Below are 19,114 nucleotides of genomic sequence, written 5' to 3'. Positions count from 1 at the left end.
GTGCTGTCACAGCATTAAAGTGACAGCAACTTGGTAGCTGAATTATGTGCACTAAGCCACAGCAAGGAAGTGGACGCCCGCTCTGAGACAGGGACACGGGCTGACTGTAGGATTAATATAATGATTGCTAATAAAACATATTCTGTACCAGGCACGGGAGCTCATGTCTGCAATCCCAGTACTTTTGGAGGTTGAGGCAGGTTGATCACTCGAGGCCAGGAGCTTGAGAGCAGCCAGCCAGGCACGGTGGTGACAGCCTGTGGCCCCAGCAACTCAGGAGGCTGAGGTGGGAGGATGGCTTGAGCCCAGGAGGTAGAAGCTGCAGTGAGCTGTGATTACGCCACTGCACTCCAGCCTGGGAAACAGGGTGAGACCCTGTCTCAAAAAAAAAAAAACGCCCCCAAAAGAAAACAAAACCAAACCCATATTCTGGATTTATAGACTAACTGGGGGCTTGTAATTAAGACTACAAAATTGACCAGTAATTACACACGTATTCACCTCTATTGAGTTCCTAGTGAATCACAGTTTAACACTCCGCAGACTTTGGTTTGCAGGTTTAATTCCGTCTGTCTGGGCAGGGCAGCTCAGGGCTCAGCACTGCACTGAGTCTAACCCTTTGCTTCTCTTGTGTGACCTGTTAGTGCTCGGTGAGAATGTCAGCAGGTCACGCGAGTCTGGTGTCTGAGTGTGCTGGCTGGCCATCAGGACGCTGCTACTTCCAGATACAATCACTACCTGCTCCCACGAGGTCTCTCTTAAAGCAAAGGTTAATGTGAAGGCAAAGCAAGGCCTCTTCTGTTGAGACAGAAGGAATTAATTTCTAACCATGCCCTTCACATATACCAAAGATGATGGTGAATTTCTGATGTGAAATTACTTGTTTAAGGGATGGATTCTAACATTTTAATTTTCATCAGATTGTATGAGAGCAGACATGAATGCTCAGTGTAGGATTACTAAGGAACAAAATGTAATTTATAAACAGAGCCAGGTGTACATGAAACATTTGCTGGTATCTATCCGCTTTATAGTTCCTTTGCTAATTTTTCTGTTTTAAGAAAAAAAATCACATCTTGTCAACGGAGGGAACCGTGGTACTAGGCCAACCGCAGCACGGTCTTCTTGCCCAGGGTGCTGTGGGGAGGACCTGCTGCGGCTCTCTGCCTAGTGTGTGCCTTGTGGCTAGGCAGTGTGGGTGATGGCTGGGGTCATCTGTCCCAGGAGCAGGAGGGTCCCAGTGTGTGGGTGACCCTGGCAATGTAAGGCTCGTCCTCTGGAAGGCTCTGGGACCCTGAGTGTCCTGACCCCCATGCACTTAGCAGTGCTGTGTTACGAAGCTCAAGGCTACGATGTGCAACGCTCCATCCTTCTCTGTGTAGCTCCAGACGCAGACACGGTCCACCCACACAGCCAGGAGGCTGCACGAACTCCACATGGGGACACAAAACAAGCTCCTTGTGCTTGGAAAGAGTGGAAATGCACGGCTGCCCCACGCAAGGCACTGGGTGGCGACATCAGTGGGTGAGAACCAGAGGAGGCGCTCGTGAGATGGCACCCCCACGGCCGAGAGGGTAGTGCTCACTGGCGGCACCAATGGAGGTGGCCGTCCACAGCTATTGGAAGCCGAGGTGAGCGGACAGATGGTGGACCTATTTCCTGAAGTGAAAGGTGGAACCTCTACTGAGTGCCAGGCACTGAGTGAGGGGTGAGCCCGTGGCACCCTGGGCTGTCAGAGGCCCTGCCAGGCACCACGGCTGGGGCTTCTACTTGATGAACATGAATGCCAACCTCCCTCCATCTCCTGCTCCAACCAAGACAGGCTCTCCTTAGTGGTCAAGAGGTAAGCGATGGATGCTCCCTGCCCTCTAGGCCCCAACAGGACTCTGTGGCCTCTCCTGGGAGCTCCAGCCTGGGCCGTAGTCACAGTCACACAGCACCCAGGCAACCACAGTGACTGCCCTTGAGACCAGGAGGCTTTAGGACCGGAAGCTTGCATTTTCCTTCTGTTTGTGCCTTCCTGTCCTCTCCACCAGCAGGTAGAGGGGCAGCAGCTGCATGTGGACCCAGCCGAGGTACCAGCACAGTGGAAAGCTGGACACGAAGCCAGGCCGTGCAGAGCCCCGGTGGGTAAGTGACCCCCGCCCACCAGACACGGGAGCTCACTGTGATCAAGTGTCAACAGTGATGGCCATGCCACTGGGGGTGGGGGGGTGGTGGGGGACTCAGCACCTCCCTCTGGTCATCCACAGCTCTGCTCACAGATACCCGACCTTCAGACGCCCTTTCCACCCAGGGAAACCTGGCCCACATCCAGCACCTGCGTGCACACCCAGTGGCCTACCTGGAGCGGGTCCGCTTCCTGCTGGCCCCAGGGCTGCTGCTCACGCGGTAGGCAGTGGGCACACTCCTCTCTTCCCTCCGTCTCTCAGGGGAGTGGGCTCTCCTCCGAGGGGACCGGGAGCGGGACCTGGACAGGGGAGGAGGCAGCGTTCAGCTCTGTGGCCTGGCTGGCGGGACATGTCACGCTTCCTACTGCCCTGGCAGAGATCAGGCCCCGTCTGCAGAGGCTGCTCCTCAGGGTGGTGCCTGTGTAGACCCTGAGGCTTCAGAGAACCCCTGCCACACTTCACTACTTTACCGACAACGAACTGAAACCCGAATCCAATCTCAGAGGCAGAGGTGGTCTCTCTCCCGTTCCACACACTTATCGCACCAAGGACAAACTTTTAACCAACATGCAACCGGCGTGGAGGCTGGAGCTGCTTCACGTGGTCAATGGCAACCAATTCCCCATGAGCCACGGTCTGAGTATGCAATTCATGACCACCTCAGGCTGGCGCTTCCTCTTCCTTCCTCCTGCCTCTGCCCATTTTATCTCCCTATACATTTCAGCTCATTGATGTTTCTACCAACATGAGGTAAGAAAAAGCAATCAAACTCCAGCGAGTCATGTCTACCTGTCTGAATACCGGCAGTAAGAAACCCAACGGTAATGAAGCTAGAGGCCTACCTGGAAATTTCTCCTGTTCACACTAATCTTACAGCCTCTCAGCACAGATACTCAGGAACAGGCTGTGGTGCGCTGGCATGAAGCCTGAAACCTTCAATCCAATTCGGAAATGCCAGTCTCACGACAGCTTCAGCTAACTTAAGTTTATGCGATTTCACAGATGCAAAGCCACCCATTAACACTGATTCCTCCTCCTCATGTGCCTGGAAAGGACTCGTTCCTCTCCTGTGGTGACATAATCCACACGCGGCCACGAGGACCCTGAGACCCGCGCCCCTCCAGGGGTCATGCTCTTTAGTGGAGGCCCCTTAGCGATGAATTTGGGACCTTCATTTTAGTTCTTTATTCATTCAGTAAAGCTAGTATTTTGGGAAGACCTGCAATGAGCACAAATCTGGAAAAAAAACACCATTTATTTCCATTTTGTTTCCATGACAACTCATTCAAAAACAATATAAAGAAGAGCGGTTTGATTTTGCCATTTGAAAAAGTTCTACGTTGAATCATTTTCATGACAATAAACCGCAAATGCCACAGGCTGTGCTTCTGCAGATCAGCTCGGGATCACTCAGACCCTGGCATCCTGGAGGGCCAGGAGTGGCTGCCCTTTAACGGACAGAATCGTTTTGATTTTTTTCCCAGACCTTTCCTAAGATTTACAGAACAGATGATAAAGGCGAGGTCAGTTAGACACCTTGACGTTTTACCAGGTTTTCCCTCAAAAGAGCTCGCGGAGTCAAATCTGGTGGTGGTCGAGGCTGCCTGATAACTTCCTGGCTCGGCTGCCGCTGTCACTGACGCGCTGCTCTGACAGGGCTCCGCGCGCAGCGTCCCTGGGGAGGCTGTGACTCTGTGACACGGAGGCACACACTTCACATTCAGAATAAAAGGTGCTGGGCTGGGCGCTACCAGAACTCTGAAAAAAGCTCTGCTTATTCAAAGCTATAGCGGCTGGGGAATGCTTACACGCAGAATTCTACAATAAACTCAATAATCAGGAAAAATAAGTTAGTTTTTAAGGCCTGCAAATTCTTAACTTTGAAATACAATACCATTTTGTCGTGGCTATTAGTAATAGAATTCTTTAAAGGGAAGTGGCTGTTACCAGTAGATTTTCAAGTTATCTGGGGAAAACGCCCATCTCAGAACGAGGGGCTACATACCATTAGACAATTCTCTAAGTTTGACTTTAGCTAAAGAAGCTTTAATGCTTTTTATTCTGTTAATTAGGCTTCTCATATTGACCCCACAACATCGTGCAAGAAACAGGAATTCCATTTAATAAGCAAATCATCCGTATAATGTGACCAGGGGCCTTCTTAAAGATGAAATGGTCTGAATTAAACACTTGCAAGCATAACGTGACTCATAGTTTTTTTTTTTCCTCAAAAAAGCATAATGGTTTGCTTTCAAATAGAAACATAATGAGACTTTTTTCAATGATAAAAGTCCAGAAATTTTATCTGAATGACAGTGGTCATATTCATAAATAGCCTCTTTTCTCCAACATTTAACCATTTCATCTACTCCACTTCCTCCATTCACGTCTCTACCCACGGCCTTTCTGTCACGGAATTCTCTGTGCAGATGACTCAGCATCAAGGTCTGGGCTCTACCAGCAGCTCCCGGGGCTGAATTTTCCTCAAGTTGAAACTGGATCTGATTTCACCTGCAATTCCTCCTCGTGTCCCCAGCCTGGTGACAGCCACTGCAGCTCCCCTCCTTCCTGGACTGCTCAGTGCAGACACCCTCTGGTCTTATCTGTGTTTGGCTACAATTCACTTTGATTCACTTTGCAAGGGATGGAACGACGGTCCTCACCTTGGCATGATCAACACTACCACTTGGGGAACTGCAAGCATCTGGTTTCCCCCTTTAAGGAGCAGGATTAGGAGATGAGTCATCGCTTTTACTGATTTGCTATGCAATTTATTGTGGGTAAAAAGGGCAGTGAGGAGCCACAACTTTCAACCTAAAATAGAAACCCAGTGTGGCCTGAGTCCCTTCTGAATGCTAAATAAGACTCCTAAGAAAAGTCTTCCAAATCCCCGGTCTCCTTCACCAACCCCAAGTATTTAGGGAGCTAATTTCTACAAAGAATTTTATATATATATATATAAAAAAATTTTTTTTTTTGAGACAGAGTCTCGCTCTGTTGCCCAGGATGGAGTGCAGTGGCGCAATCTCGGCTCACTGCAAGCACCACCTCCCGGGTTCACGCCATTCTCCTGCCTCAGCTTCCTGAGCAGCTGGGACTATAGGCACCACCACGCCTGGCTAATTTTTTGTATTTTTAGTAGAGACGGGGTTTCACCGTGTTAGCCAGGATGGTCTCAACCTCATGATCCGTCTGCCTCAGCCTCCCAAAGTGCTGGGATTATAGGCATGGGCCACCACGCCCGGCCAGAAATATATTTTTATCATATAGATCTCTATACTGGAAGATATCTTAAAATGACAACATTCAAAGATCTATCTAGAACTCCCAGAAGCCCAGGCTAACTCTGAAGATGCATTTAGATAACTAAATGAACACAAGAGACTATCTTAGCAAAAGTTTTAAAAATAAACTTAGTTTCAAGCTGATACTTATTAAAATTTAATTTCAGGTTGTAAATGAACTACATGAGTACTTCTTCATTCCATTAACATAGAGAACCAGATACAATATCAAAATACAAATGAAAACAGACAATAAAAGTATTTTACTTTAATCTTTTTTTTTTTTTTTTTTTTAGATGGAGTCTTGCTCTGTTGCCCAGGCTGGAGAGCAGTGACACGATCTTGGCTCACTGCAACCTCCACCTCCCGGGTTCAAGCAATTCTCCTGCCTTAGCCTCCCGAGTAGCTGGGATTATAGGCACACACCAACACGCCTGGCTGATTTTTGTATTTTTAGTAGAGATGGGGTTTTACCATGTTGGCCAGGCTGGCCTTAAACTCCTGACCTCAGGTGATCCACCTGCATCAGCCTCCTTAAGAGCCGGGATTATAGGCGTGAGCCACCGTGCCAGCCTCAATGTTGATGTAAAAGACACTAAATACTACCTTGTTGTAACTAGTATACTTTTTGAGAAGCAACATAGTGATTTTCCAAAACTAAAGATTCTTCCATGACTAATTTGCCTTTGGAGATCCAGAGTCGCCCATAACTTAGACATACTAAATACATGGGACTTCAACCACAGGAACAGTATAGCCATTAAATAAATATTCATTGTGCTGTAAGAAGGCTTTCTAATCTTAACTTTCTGTATTTTATATAGAATTTTAGTAATTTAATATATAAAACAAAATACATTCCATGTAGCATCCTACCCAATTAGAAATATTAACAACTGCGGTATTCTACTGTGGGCTGGCAGCAGTCATGAAAAATGATCAATTAGGTCTGTTCAGGCCCAAGTGACAAGTCTGATCCGTTCTGAGTGGAGGCTGCGTTTGTAACAGTTTATTCTATCTGATAACAACAGCATTAACACTTTCAATATTTTGGTTAAAATTTAGTTATCTTTTATACTCCAATAATTCATATTACGGAGGAGATCACCACCCCTCCCATTTCTAACTTGCATTTTAAAGCCACTTGGATCCCTGGAAATGATTATTGCTGGCAGAGCTTGGATGGAGGAGGTAGGTTTGCAGCCAGTTTAGAAAAATGCAATCCTACTAAATAAAACACGCACTCACTGTTCCCAGAAGAGCTGAGGCAGAATTCCACAAGAAAAGGTTATGGTGAGAAACCACCAGCTTCTTCTTCTTCTTGTTCTTTTGTCATAGAGAATATGTTGATCAGGCTAGATTCGATCTCCTGGGCTCAAGGAATCCTCCTGCCTCTGCCTCCCAAGCATCTGGGGCTTGACTAGCTTGTTTAACTTATGTCCTCAGACTCCAGAGACCACGGCACTGCCGGTCTCTGCACCCAGCTATGCCCTTGGCCCTGTGGAGGGGAACCAATGCCAGGGGCCAGCACCCACAGTAGAACTTGCTAGACAATCCAACACCTGGAAGGTTCTGTTTTATAATATTATTTTCATTTTATAAGCTTGCACTTTGCCTTCATATTTTGTCTCAGTTGCAAAATCAAATGCTTTTTAATCCGTTATTTAACTAAAATTAACTAAAAGTATGTAGATACTACCTCCTTGGCCATGGAGATTAATTAAAAGTTGGAGTGTTCTGGAAACACTTTGCTCTGCTGACGCTGTAAAGTGTTTTAAATGTAGGTCGGATTAAAATTGGTAGCCTACCATCACGGTGGAAACCACACTCAGGTAATTTTTACCTCAATTTTTTTTTTTAACTGAAAGTTACAAACAAATGAGTAGGATTTTGCTTCTTGGACTTGTCAGCAGTGAATATATAAAAATAATATAGGCCGGGTGCGGTGGCTCACTCCTGTAATCCCAGCACTTTGGGAGGCTGAGGTGGGCGGATCATGAGGTCAGGAGATCGAGACCATCCTGGCTAACACGGTGAAACCCCGTCTCTACTAAAAATACAAAAAATTAGCCGGGCGAGGTGGCGGGCGCCTGTAGTCCCAGCTACTTGGGAGGCAGAGGCAGGAGAATGGCGTGAACCCCCGGGGGGCGGAGCCTGCAGTGAGCTGAAATCGCGCCACTGCACTCCAGCCTAGGCGACAGCGAGACTCTGTCTCAAAAAAAAAAAAAAAATAATAATAATAAGATATATTTGTATATGTGAAGTAATATGTAACTAAAGCTATTCTAAATTATTCAAAAATATGTAACTCTAAATCGATTCTAAAATAAATCATTCAAATAATATGTAAAATGACCTTTTCTACTATAGACCAGTCAACAAAAAGGATGTACAACTTAGAAACCTGAAATTCCCAGTGTTAGGTGAAGCCTTTCAGCTCTGAATATGCCAATGTGGGAAAAGCTGGGGGCCACGGCATCACCTGTCCTTAGAAGTGAATGGTAGGATACCTGGAAATATCAGACATCACATCTGCTGTGTTTGCAAAAACTCCCCACATGAAAGCTGAGCTAATTTCTTACACTAAAGAAACACCATGAACAGCTCTTACAATGATCGGTCCCCAGGGCTTGGGATTTAGGAAGGAATTATGCTTTCTTTTGAGCCTGTAGAAAAGGAAAATTGGGAAGAATTTTACTGAATGTGGTTACTAGGAGGGCTTGTTTATGCCTATCTTCAGCTATGTAATGTCGTAAGAAACATATTCAAGTGGGAAATTTTTTATTTTAATCTTCATTTAATTGCATTTAGAGGCAAGGTCTCGCTCTGTCACCCAGGCTGGAGTGCAGTGGCGTGATCATAGCTCACTGCAGCCTCAAACTCCTGAGCTCAGCTCAAGCAATCCTTCCACCTCAGACTCTACGCTTGAGCTCAGGAGTTCAAAGCATCCACTGCCACGCCTGGCTAATTAAAAAAAAATATTTTGTAGAGATAGGTTTTCACTATGTTGCCAAAGCTAGTCTTGAACTCCAGGCCTCAAAGTGATTCTCTCATCTTGGCTTCCCAAAGCACTGGAATTTCAGGTGTGAGCCATTGTGCCTGGCCTCAAATGAGAAATTTTTAAAAAGCTTCGATATACAATACAAGTTCCTGGGAGCCTTCAAAAATTGAAGATATATTAGCAAAACTGTTCGTTTGATTAGAAAATAGCAAGGTTCCTTTTTTGCGTGTATAAGAGTATGAAGTGATGAAACGTTTAAAACACTCGCAAAAATGTAGAGTGAAAGATCAAATTGATTTATCATGGAGTCAAATCCAATTTCACTGCAGAGGAGTGCAAATGCTTGTCAAACTTTAAGTGTTGGCCAGGGTAAAAATAAGGAAAGCAGGCTGGGCACAGTGGCTCACGCCTGTAACCCCAGCACTGTGGGAGGCTGAGGTGGGTGGGTCACCTGAGGTCAGGAGTTCGAGACCAGCCTGGCCAACATGGTGAAACCCAATCTCTACTAAAACAACAAAATTAGCTGGGCGTGGTGGCACATGCCTGTAATCCCAGCTACTTGGGAGGCTGAGGCAGAAGAATCGCTTGAACCCGGGAGGCAGAGGTTGCAGTGAGCCAAGATCGTGCCATTGCACTCCCACCTGGGAAACAAGAGCAAAAACTCCGTCTCTAAATAAATAAATGAATAAATAAATAAATAAGTAAAGAAAGCAAGCATATTGTTTTTAGGATATATTCAGAGAGGCAAATGTGTAAAATTACACTTAAAAAGCCCGTAAAGCTCCCAAGACATGTGTATTTTTCCCACAGAAACATAAGAGCTAACACCAATTCCAGAAGAAAAACTAGATGAGCACAGTCAGTGCGGCGTTAGAGAAACCGAGGAGAGTCAGCCAGTGCTCAGCAGCGAACCCAAGGTGTAACGGGGTTCTGAAAACAGGGCAAGCTGTGCCAGCCTCCTGCAGGCCAGCCACTGTTTTGTTTTTAAAAAGTGGTTTTCACCAAGATGTAAATTCTGTGACTCTTAAATGTTTTTACATTTTTAATTTCTGCTGCCAGAAATGTTAACCTGCTTTCTGAAAAACTGGCTCCTCATCAAGAAGGCCTTTGGTTTAATAGTGACTCCTGGAGGGAGGGTGGGGAGGAAACATTCTGCACCCGCGCCGCCCTCTTCACACACGCCCACCCGCGCCGCCCTCTTCACACACGCCCACCCGCGCCGCCCTCTTCACCCACGCCCACCCGCGCCGCCCTCTTCACCCACGCCCACCCGCGCCGCCCTCTTCACACACGCCCACCCGCGCCGCCCTCTTCACACACGCCCACCCGCGCCGCCCTCTTCACACACGCCCACCCGCGCCACCCTCTTCACACACACTCACCGTCGCTGCATCTCTGCACACACGCTCACCGGTGCCACACGAAGTGTGTGCAGAGTGCGGCACCGGTGAGTGTATGTGCAGAGTGCGGTGCCGGTGAGTGCGTGTGCAGAGCAGAGAATCCAAACCCAGAACCAGTGCTAAAGAGTTCTCCTGTCTTGCAACTTTACACATTTGAGACAAATTAGCATGGGAAACTTCACTTATACAAATAAAACAAAAGACCCCCAGCACACCACCCTGTGAATCTTTCACACAATCAGCAAATGTGGTAGGCTTGCTTCCAGGAACCATTAGAATTTAAACAAACCGATTTTTAAAAACCTGGCAGTAGTTTATGAGCTTTGAAAAGTTAAGTATAGGCCTGCGCGGTGGCTTAGGCCTGTAATCCCAGCACTCTGGGAGGCCAAGGTGGGTGGATTACCTGAGGTCAGGAGTTTAAGACCAGCCTGGCCAACACGGTGAAACCCCGTCTCTACTAAAAATACAAAAATTAGCCAGGCGTGGTGGTGGGCGCCTGTAATCCCAGCTACTCAGGAGGCTGAGGCAGGAGAATCACTTGAACCTGGGAAGCGGAGGTTGCAGTGAGCCAGGATCGCACCACTGCACTCTAGCCTGGGCAACAAGAACAAAACTCTGTCTCAAAAAAGAAAAAGTTAAGTATAAAACAAACAAAAATCTGAAAAAGATCTTACTTGGACTTGCAGGGCACACATGCACATGCGTACACTCGTCTGCTTAATGAAAGCGGCACTGATTTTAAACGTTCTACCTAGCTCTACTGGGTGTCCTGTGAAGGACACGGGGGTCATGAGAGTACCAGAGGTGCTGCCCCCTTCACACCCACCTCGACCGCCGCACTGTCCGATAGGCACTGGGAAGAGAATGCTTTGCTTTTGAGTGTGATCTAGACCTGGACTTGGATGACGAATGGTACTTGGGAGAACGTGATCTTGTTCGAGATCTTTTTTTGTGCTTTTTCTTTTTCTTTTCTTTCTCTTCTTCTCTCGGTGGATCTTTGCTTTTGCTCGAAGGCCTATCGGGTGGTTTAACTTCTAAAGTAGGCAGAGGCCTGCCTCCAGTCAGTAGAGGGCAGGGCGTAGTGCTGGATTCCTAAGAATAAAAGGAAAATCTGGGTGTTAACAGGGAAAACAGAACATTGAAGATGTATATCTATAAAATCTCAACTTTGGGCCCCTCACACCAACAAACACAGCAACCATCTCTTAGAAAGTCTCCTCCTGTGGCTATCCAGAGTGACCTCCTTGTCACCTCCCAGGATGCAAAAGGAGAAAGTGAACCCTCTGGTTCCCGAGCATTTCCACAGGCAGCACTCTCTTCCCAGCCCCCAGGCTGTGGACAGCCGGAGCCAACAAGAGGAGCACAGTATTAGAGTATTAGAGATGCTACGCTGGAAAAAAATACGTTCCTTTTTAGTTCACCCACTGTGGAAGTCAGTGTGGCGATTCCTCAGGGATCTAGAACTAGAAATACCATTTGACCCAGCCATCCCATTACTGGGTATATACCCAAAGGATTATAAATCATGCTGCTATAAAGACACATGCACACGTATGTTTATTGTGGCACTATTCACAATAGCAAAGATTTCGAACCAACCCAAATGTCCAACAATGATAGACTGGATTAAGAAAATGTGGCACATATACACCATGGAATACTATGCAGCCATAAAAAATGATGAGTTCATGTCCTTTGTAGGGACATGGATGAAGCTGGAAACCATCATTCTCAGCAAACTATCACCAAGGACAAAAAACCAAACACCGCATGTTCTCACTCATAGGTGGGAACTGAACAACGAGAACACATGGACACAGGAAGGGGAACATCACACACCGGGGACTGTTGTGGGGTGGGGGGAGGGATAGCATTAGGAGATATACCTAACGTTAAATGATGAGTTCATGGGTGCAGCACACCAACATGGCACATGTATACATATGTAACTAACCTGCACATTGTGCACATGTACCCTAAAACTTAAAGGATAATAAAAAAAAATAGTTCTTAAGGAAAAACAAAAAAAACAGTTTTAACTACCAGAGGAGAGATTCCTCAGACCTCCGATGTTAGGTTTTTACATGAGTATCGGCACTACTCTGAAAATAATTTTTAAAGAAGGTCTAGGCTCCCCTTTGATGTTTTAAAACCTCTCCATCTGAGTGTCACATACAGACAGAAGAGCATCTGAATCTTCAACGCATGCTGACACATTTCCACCACAGCGCATCGGAACCAGATCAGGAGACAGCACCCTTCAACAGCACAGGCCTGCAGCCTGCCCCTCTTTACCCAGAAAGCTCACTCTCTCCTCACTTTAAGTGAATTTTAAATTATAGCCGTTAAACATTTCACACCTTTAGACACAGTGAAAAATCTGCAATTTATCCTTTGTGCCTCGAAGAAATTCAGGTTAGGTGCTGGGGTGGGACCCAGTCTCCCAGGCTGCCCCCAGCTGCTCCCCGGGGAGAGAGCTCCAGCCCCGCCCGTGGCAGTGTGCGCAGGACGGCATCTGTGAAAGGCAAAGTGCTAAGGGGGCTTCCCTCCCTTCTTTCCTCTCCTTAGGTCCGCTGTGGCAAGGCCAACTGGCTGCGGGAAAACACTGTAGAAACGATTCTTCTACAGTTACGCTTCTTACTTTGGCTTTGAGATCAAAAGCAATTCAGCAGAGCCCTGGTGGGGGAGGCCCCAATTTAAGATGAGTTTCCACTTGAGCTGGCTGCTTTATGATGGCACGGTGATTTCTCAGCCCTCTGTTCAGCCTCCTTGCTGTTTCCGTTTACACTGTGCTCTCTAATGCCCCTCCCTGGTTGTGGGTGTGCTGCGGGCAGGAGGGCAGGGATGAATTCCTCCTTGGGATCCGATGGCCGCTATGAAGTTCATCTTTAAGTCTCTGCCTAAATTATCTCCAGGGACATTTTGGCAAAAAAATCCACTTTACTGTGGGACAGTTCTTATCAAAAAGGTCTTTCTCATTTAAAATTCTGTTAAGTATAACAATATTTTTCAGGTCAAACTTTTAAATATTTTATTATTTTTGTTTGTTTGTTTTGAGGCAGAGTCTTTCTCTGTTGCCGGGGTGGAGTGCAGTGGTGTGATCTCAGCTCACCGCAACCTCCGCCTCCCAGCCTCAAGTGATTCTTGTGCCTCAGCCTCCTGAGTAGCTGGCGTTACAGGCATGTGCCATCATGCTCAGCTAATTTTTTTTTTTTTTGTATTTTTAGTAGAGAAAGGGTTTTGCTATTTTGGCCAGGCTGGTCTCAAACTCCTGGCCTCAAGTGAACTGCACACCTCAGCATCCCAAAGTGCTGAGATTACGGGCGTGAATCACCGTGCCCAGCTAAAATATTTTATTGCTTACATAATTCTAACACACAAACGTCCAATGACAAACCAAGCTCTATATCCAAGAACACCTCCACTCTGGCATTAGTCAGGATTTGCCCACAAGCAATGCTAAATGATCCTTTAAATTAAAAATACAATAAATAAAAAGGTAGTAAGCTTTACAACTTCAGAGGCTCAACATCCTAGCTATGGCCTCTCCCATACACACCGAAAGGGAGAGGGCTTCCATTCTGCAAAGAGCAGAGAACACAGGTTTGTGAGCTGAGCACATCCTCTGAGGCGAGCCCTGGGTGGACACCAGAGAAATCAGCTGATGCACTAAAAAAATCCCAGTATCCACGGCCTCTACATCAGGAGCACACGCTATACAGAAAGCAAGCTGGCCCCCCAATATCCACGGCCTCTACATCAGGAGCACACGCTACACAGAAAGCAAGCCGGCCCCCCAATATCCACAGCCTCTACATCAGGAGCACACGCTGCGCAGAAAGCAAGCCGGCCCCCCAATATCCACGGCCTCTACATCAGGAGCACACGCTACACAGAAAGCAAGCCGGCCCAGGGGATGAAAGACGCCATTGGGAACCTCAACACGGGCACCTGTGAGTGTTCGGGAAGTCAGAGCTGCTGCAGGTCCTTTCAACAAGGCCCGGGATTTCCCCAGGAAAACAGAGAGAGCTGAAGAGAAGGAGAGCTGAGACACATACTCCACCCTCGAGTAAGGAGTTTGTTCTGTGACGAGAAGGAAGAGAAACACGTCTTTGCTGTCTTTTTCTGGTGAAGAACTCTCCTCATTTACTCTCTCCACGCTCACAAAATCACTGCACTAATTTGGTGTGTGATTGGTAAGGCGCTGCGTTAAAACAGAGGGGAGATGGAAAAACATGGTCCCTGGCAAACGTCTGTGAAAGACAAAACCAAACGGGCACGAGACGCCATCTGAGGCACAGTCAAGACAAACAGGAGTGCGAGGAGTCAACTCTCCAGCTGAGTTTCTATTCATATTTCTACTTAATGATTTGAGCCTCCCAACTTTTTTTTTTGCCTTTATCCTACTAATGCCTGTCATTAATAATACTTATCTCACCACTGTGCTTAAAGACTAGGGCTCCATTTTGAAGCGACGGGACAATCTGAATCAACACTTTCAAATGTCACTTGTAATCAAGTGCAGGTCTATTTATTCCAACAACACGATCATCCTTCACCATGAAGGTGAAAACTAGAGCTGCTGTGGCCTCTGCCAGGCTGAATTAAGATGGTTCATTATGTTGACATGACTGCTTTTTTCAGCTTCAAGTGCTAAAAGTGAACAAGGACTGATGCCAAACACAGCTTCCCAGAAACCACAGCTGCCTTTGAGATGCATTTTTAATATTTCAGCAAAAATGATCAAAACGGAAGTCATGTTTGAATGTAGGGGGCAGACATACATTGGTTTAGGTAGAGTCTGGGACAAAGCAAATAACTTCTGAAAAATGGTCATTTATGAGAGCATTAACAGCTTACCGCCTGCCACTTCTGTAACATTGGAAATTAACATTGATTAGTCCCCCTTTGTCACGATGAAGTATTTGGCAACAAAATTAGCACATGAACTAGCAACGATTATTTCCTACTGTGGCAAAACAAACTGCTCAAAAGCAGACCGACTTTCTATCTGATTGTATTTGAAAATAAAAGAAATCTTATTTGTGAAGGGCACTACATTAACTATGAAATGGATAACCAACACTGCGGCGTCGCTCTCCATCCCTTCACCCAGCCCCACTGCCCTACCACGTCCTGCCCAGGTGCATCCTCCCACCCCTGCCTCCACTCTGCTCCAGCGCCCCCTGCCCCGCAGCCACACTGTCTCAGCGGAAATGCGGCTCTCATCCTGTCGGTCTCTCGTGCTCACTTATTCTGGCGTCCCAGGCTCTCCACAACTGGCCTCCTATTGTCATTCCGGTTCTGCCTGAGAAAGCGTCTTCCTGAGTGGGGCCACCTGTCCTTTACCACCTGTGGGTCTTTAGCCCTCGTGGGCCCTCACTATTCTGGTAAGCTCCTCAAGGCCTCGCCTGAGCCCCAGGTCCCGGAGCCGCCACTCTCCTCCTGGCTGTGCTGTCCTGATGGAAATGCCCATGTGTGAACAGCAACAGCTCAAATGCAGTCATGGTCACTGGTTAACAAGCAAGCTTCTAATGCATATCCCAAAGCACCTCAGCACCTAGCACACAGCAGAGATTCAGCAAACACAGGCGGGTTTCGGTTCCTATTTCCTTTTCAAACTCTTACTGGAATCGTAAACTTGGCAGATCAGTAACTTGAAAACATTTGTGGGCTGGGTGCAGTGGCTCATGCCTGTCATCCTAGCATCTTGAGAGGCCAAGGCGGGAGAACTGCTTGAGGCCAGGAGTTCAAGACCAGTCTGGGCAATATAGCAAAATCCCATCTCTACCAAAAATACAAAAAAATTTAGCTGGGCATGGTGGCAAGTGCATGTAAGTCCTAGCTACTTTGGAGGCTGAGGTAGGAGGAGTGCTTCAGGCCGGGAGGTCAAGGCTGCAGTGAGCTGTGATGGTACCACTGCATTCCAGCTCGGGCGACAGAGTGAGACTCTCTCAAAAAGAAAAAGAAAAAAAATTTGTGGAATCTAAGAAATCATCCTGCAGTCTGTTGCTACTATGTAAATGACCGCATGAAAAAAGGGGTTCAATGAAGACTTCTGCCTTCTCTTCATCCTGGATTACGAACACACACTAGGAATGAAGAGAGAATGTACGTGATACAGGCAGGAGGCAGGGAAATACTCATGAGGGCTTCACACTCAAGCCTGGACCCGTGGCCCAAAGTGACAACTATCCCTGTTTTCCCACCTGAATGTTGCCTTTTGGCCTGCTCTGCCCCCTATCCTGTGCCCATAAGAACCCCAGACTCCAGACAAAGGGGACACACACACAAGAGAAAGCATCTGAGCGAAGAGAGGAGAGGAAGCAGCTGGATGTTGGAGAGGAGTTTGGCTGAGGGATGGCCAGACTCCAGGGGAAAATTATCTTCCTGCTGTACCCCCTTGTCAGCTTCCCTTTCTGCTGAGAGCCACTTCCACAGCTCAATAAAGTCCTCCACATTCACCACCCTTTAATTCGTTCGTGTGACCTGATTCTTGCTGGACGCCGGACAAGAACTCAGGTACCAAGAGGGCAGGGTGTAAAGGCTGTCACCCTGACCCTCCACTGAGCTGATTAACACTCAACACTGATTGTAACACAGGCTTTCTGGGGCTCCAGGGGTCACAGACACCCACTCCCAGACAGCAGAGCTAAAAGAGCATTGTAATATGCTTGGAGGCTGCCGTGAGGCCAGCGCAGAGCCTGCTCCCGCTAGAGAGGAGCCTTCCTTTGCTCTGGTTCCCGCACCTGTCCGTTCGTGTGGTCACTCCCGTAAGGGATTGAGTGGCAGCCTAGGAAACGAGCCACCCCCTGTGCCAGTCCTGAGAAGGGTCAAGGGAACTCTCCAGTCTCACATGCAGGTTTATATGCACGATTTTTGCATATGCTTTTATATATTTTATATGCCACTTGAAAAATTTAGAGTGCTGCCAATATCTTTCCATGCCAATAGGCACACTTTAGGACATCACTTACAACTGTACCTGAATATGTAAAATCACCTTTCCTAACGATCAACAGGACTGAACAGGAACATGGACGCAGAAAGATCGAGTACAAATGGGAATTCAGCACGTTGTAAAGAAGGCTCTGTGAGTCACTGGGGAAAAGATGTATGACTTAGTGAATGCGTTGCATCGATAGTGACGTGCTCCTCAAACTCAAATAAATTCCAAGTGTGGCAGGTCAGAAATGTACCGGGGAAAAAATGTTTGTGACACTGATGACAAACAGCTAACATGACGCAGCATAAGACAAAGAAAGGGCCCTTCCTGGGCCGAAGAAACACGGGCCCAGGCTAAGGGAAAGCCAGTTCAAAAGGCAGCAGACAATGCCAAGAAACATTAGCAAAGTGGCCGGGAGCGGTGGCTCAGGCTTGTAATCCCAGCACTTTGAGAGGCTGAGGCGGGCGGATCACGAGGTCAAGAGATTGAGACCATCCTGGCCAACATGGTGAAACCCTGTCTCTACTAAAAATACAAAAATTACCTGGGCGTGGTGGCGCCCGCCTATAGTCCCAGCTACCTGGGAGGCTGAGGCAGGAGAATCACTTGAACCTGGGAGGCAGAGGTTGCAGTAAGCCAATTGAGCTGAGATCGCACTACTGCACTTCAGCCTGGAGACAGAGCGAGACTCCGTCTCAGACAAAAAAAAAAAAAGAGACATTAGCAAAGTGACTCAGTGTTACTTACCATTAAATACGTAAGTTAAAGCAGATGCTGCTTTCCCACCGAAAGGCTGATGGTAACCAATGCCGACAGGGACATGAAGAAATAGTTCGCACACCCTACGGGGGCAAATAAAACTGCTACGGTCCCTTCAGAGGTCAACTGAGCAGTATCTCAAATTAAAAAAGGAATTCCATGGTGAGGATTTCCCCCGTGGGTGCACTCACTGGAGTACACAAGACACAGGACACAGATTGGGTGAAAGCGGCATCGTTCACAAAGACAGACCCACAGCTCACATTTCCCACAGCAGGGGAGGGGCACACACAGAGGGGGTGATTTACAGGTAAACTACTTAAGAGTCATTCGGTCACTAAATACCTACCGAGTGCCTGTAACACACCAAACACTACTGTAAGCATTGATAACAGAAGGATCTCTACTGTAAGTGAAAAAAGTTGTCAGAAAAATATGTAGGGTATGATCCCCTATGAGGTTTTACATCTCCACATACATGAATCGAATTGAGTTTTTCCCCTCAAGGATTCACTTGGCCTCCCAAAGTGTTCGGAAACAAACGGGGTAGATGCACACGACCGAGCACCATTCAACTGTAAAAAGGAAGGGGGTCCAATGCGGCTGCCGCATGGCTGGACCCAGAGGATACCACGCTAGGTGAAGTCAGCCAGGCACAGAAGCACAGACACTGCAGAATCCCACTCACATGCGGTCCCCAGGAGTCCCGTTCACAGAGGCTGCAAGCAGGTGGGTGCCAGGGCTGGGGGAGGGGAGGGCAGAGAGTTACTATTTAATGGCTACAGAGTTTTGGTTTTAGAAGACGGACATCCTGGGAATGGTTGGGTGGTAATAGTTGCACAGTGTGAATATACTTAATGCCAGCATAAACTGCACAGTTAAAAAAGGTAAAATGGTAACCTTTATGTTAAAAACTCAAACTCTACAGAAGGGAGAGAATTGAGAGGAATTTTAAAAAGTGCCATTTCCACAGGAATTAAAAAAAATACACAAGAAAGAAAGGACCTCTCCTCTTTGTTTTATACCTTTCTCTAGCATTGGAACTTTAAAAATCATATGTATACATCAGTTTTATAAAAAGTAAAGACAGAGAAGTGACTGTCCTTCAGGCACATAAGCTGCACTGTGGCTGTTTTCAGTTAACTTTAAGGTGACAGCAAAACTCCTGCCATGTTATGCCAGGCCTTGTATAAGGGAGTGTCCTCATGCCACCCTGCAGAGCCAGCCCGAGCTAGCCACGGCCCCAACAGACCTGGGGGTGCCATGAGCCTCCTGGTGCCGACGTGCACTCAGCCACGCAGGCTTCCTCACCCAGGGCATGCGGTGGCCAAACGTGGTCTTGTCTCAAGTCCTCCTGGACTCCGAGAATTTCACAGCTACATAGCTGGGTCAAATGTCTCAACATCAGCGAGTAAAGTAGATGCTAGAATACTTAGTAAAGTCAAGGGTAACCTGTCCCAGAAGTTGTTTTAGGCTAAAAATATTTTTGAGTTTGAATTTTATTTATGGCAATTGCCAATTTAATTACAAGTATTTTTGTTTCAGAAGCAATT

The 19,114-nt window shown here is 47.1% G+C and overlaps 1 protein-coding gene across 6 annotated transcripts in view; it reads right to left on the bottom strand.

The window, feature by feature from the left end:
- Positions 1 to 19,114, bottom strand: part of SFSWAP (splicing factor SWAP) — an 88,220-nt gene that overhangs the window by 10,412 nt on the left and 58,694 nt on the right. For 3 of the 6 annotated variants that reach the window (XM_008967297.5, XM_063593771.1, XM_063593772.1), the window contains 3 exons: positions 10,683 to 10,948; positions 3,708 to 3,863; positions 2,345 to 2,470 (listed from right to left, as the gene is read on the bottom strand). In XM_008967297.5, the coding sequence (XP_008965545.2) occupies positions 2,345 to 2,470; positions 3,708 to 3,863; positions 10,683 to 10,948 (548 nt within the window). The remainder of the gene's footprint in view (positions 1 to 2,344; positions 2,471 to 3,707; positions 3,864 to 10,682; positions 10,949 to 19,114) is intronic. The other 3 variants (XM_008967292.5, XM_008967295.6, XM_008967296.6) reach the window with 1 other exon arrangement.

Source organism: Pan paniscus, chromosome 10 (genome assembly GCF_029289425.2).
Source record: "Pan paniscus chromosome 10, NHGRI_mPanPan1-v2.0_pri, whole genome shotgun sequence".
Classification (NCBI taxonomy): domain Eukaryota; kingdom Metazoa; phylum Chordata; class Mammalia; order Primates; family Hominidae; genus Pan; species Pan paniscus.
Note: the sequence above shows the minus strand (reverse complement) of the source record. Positions and strands in the feature narration are given on the sequence as shown.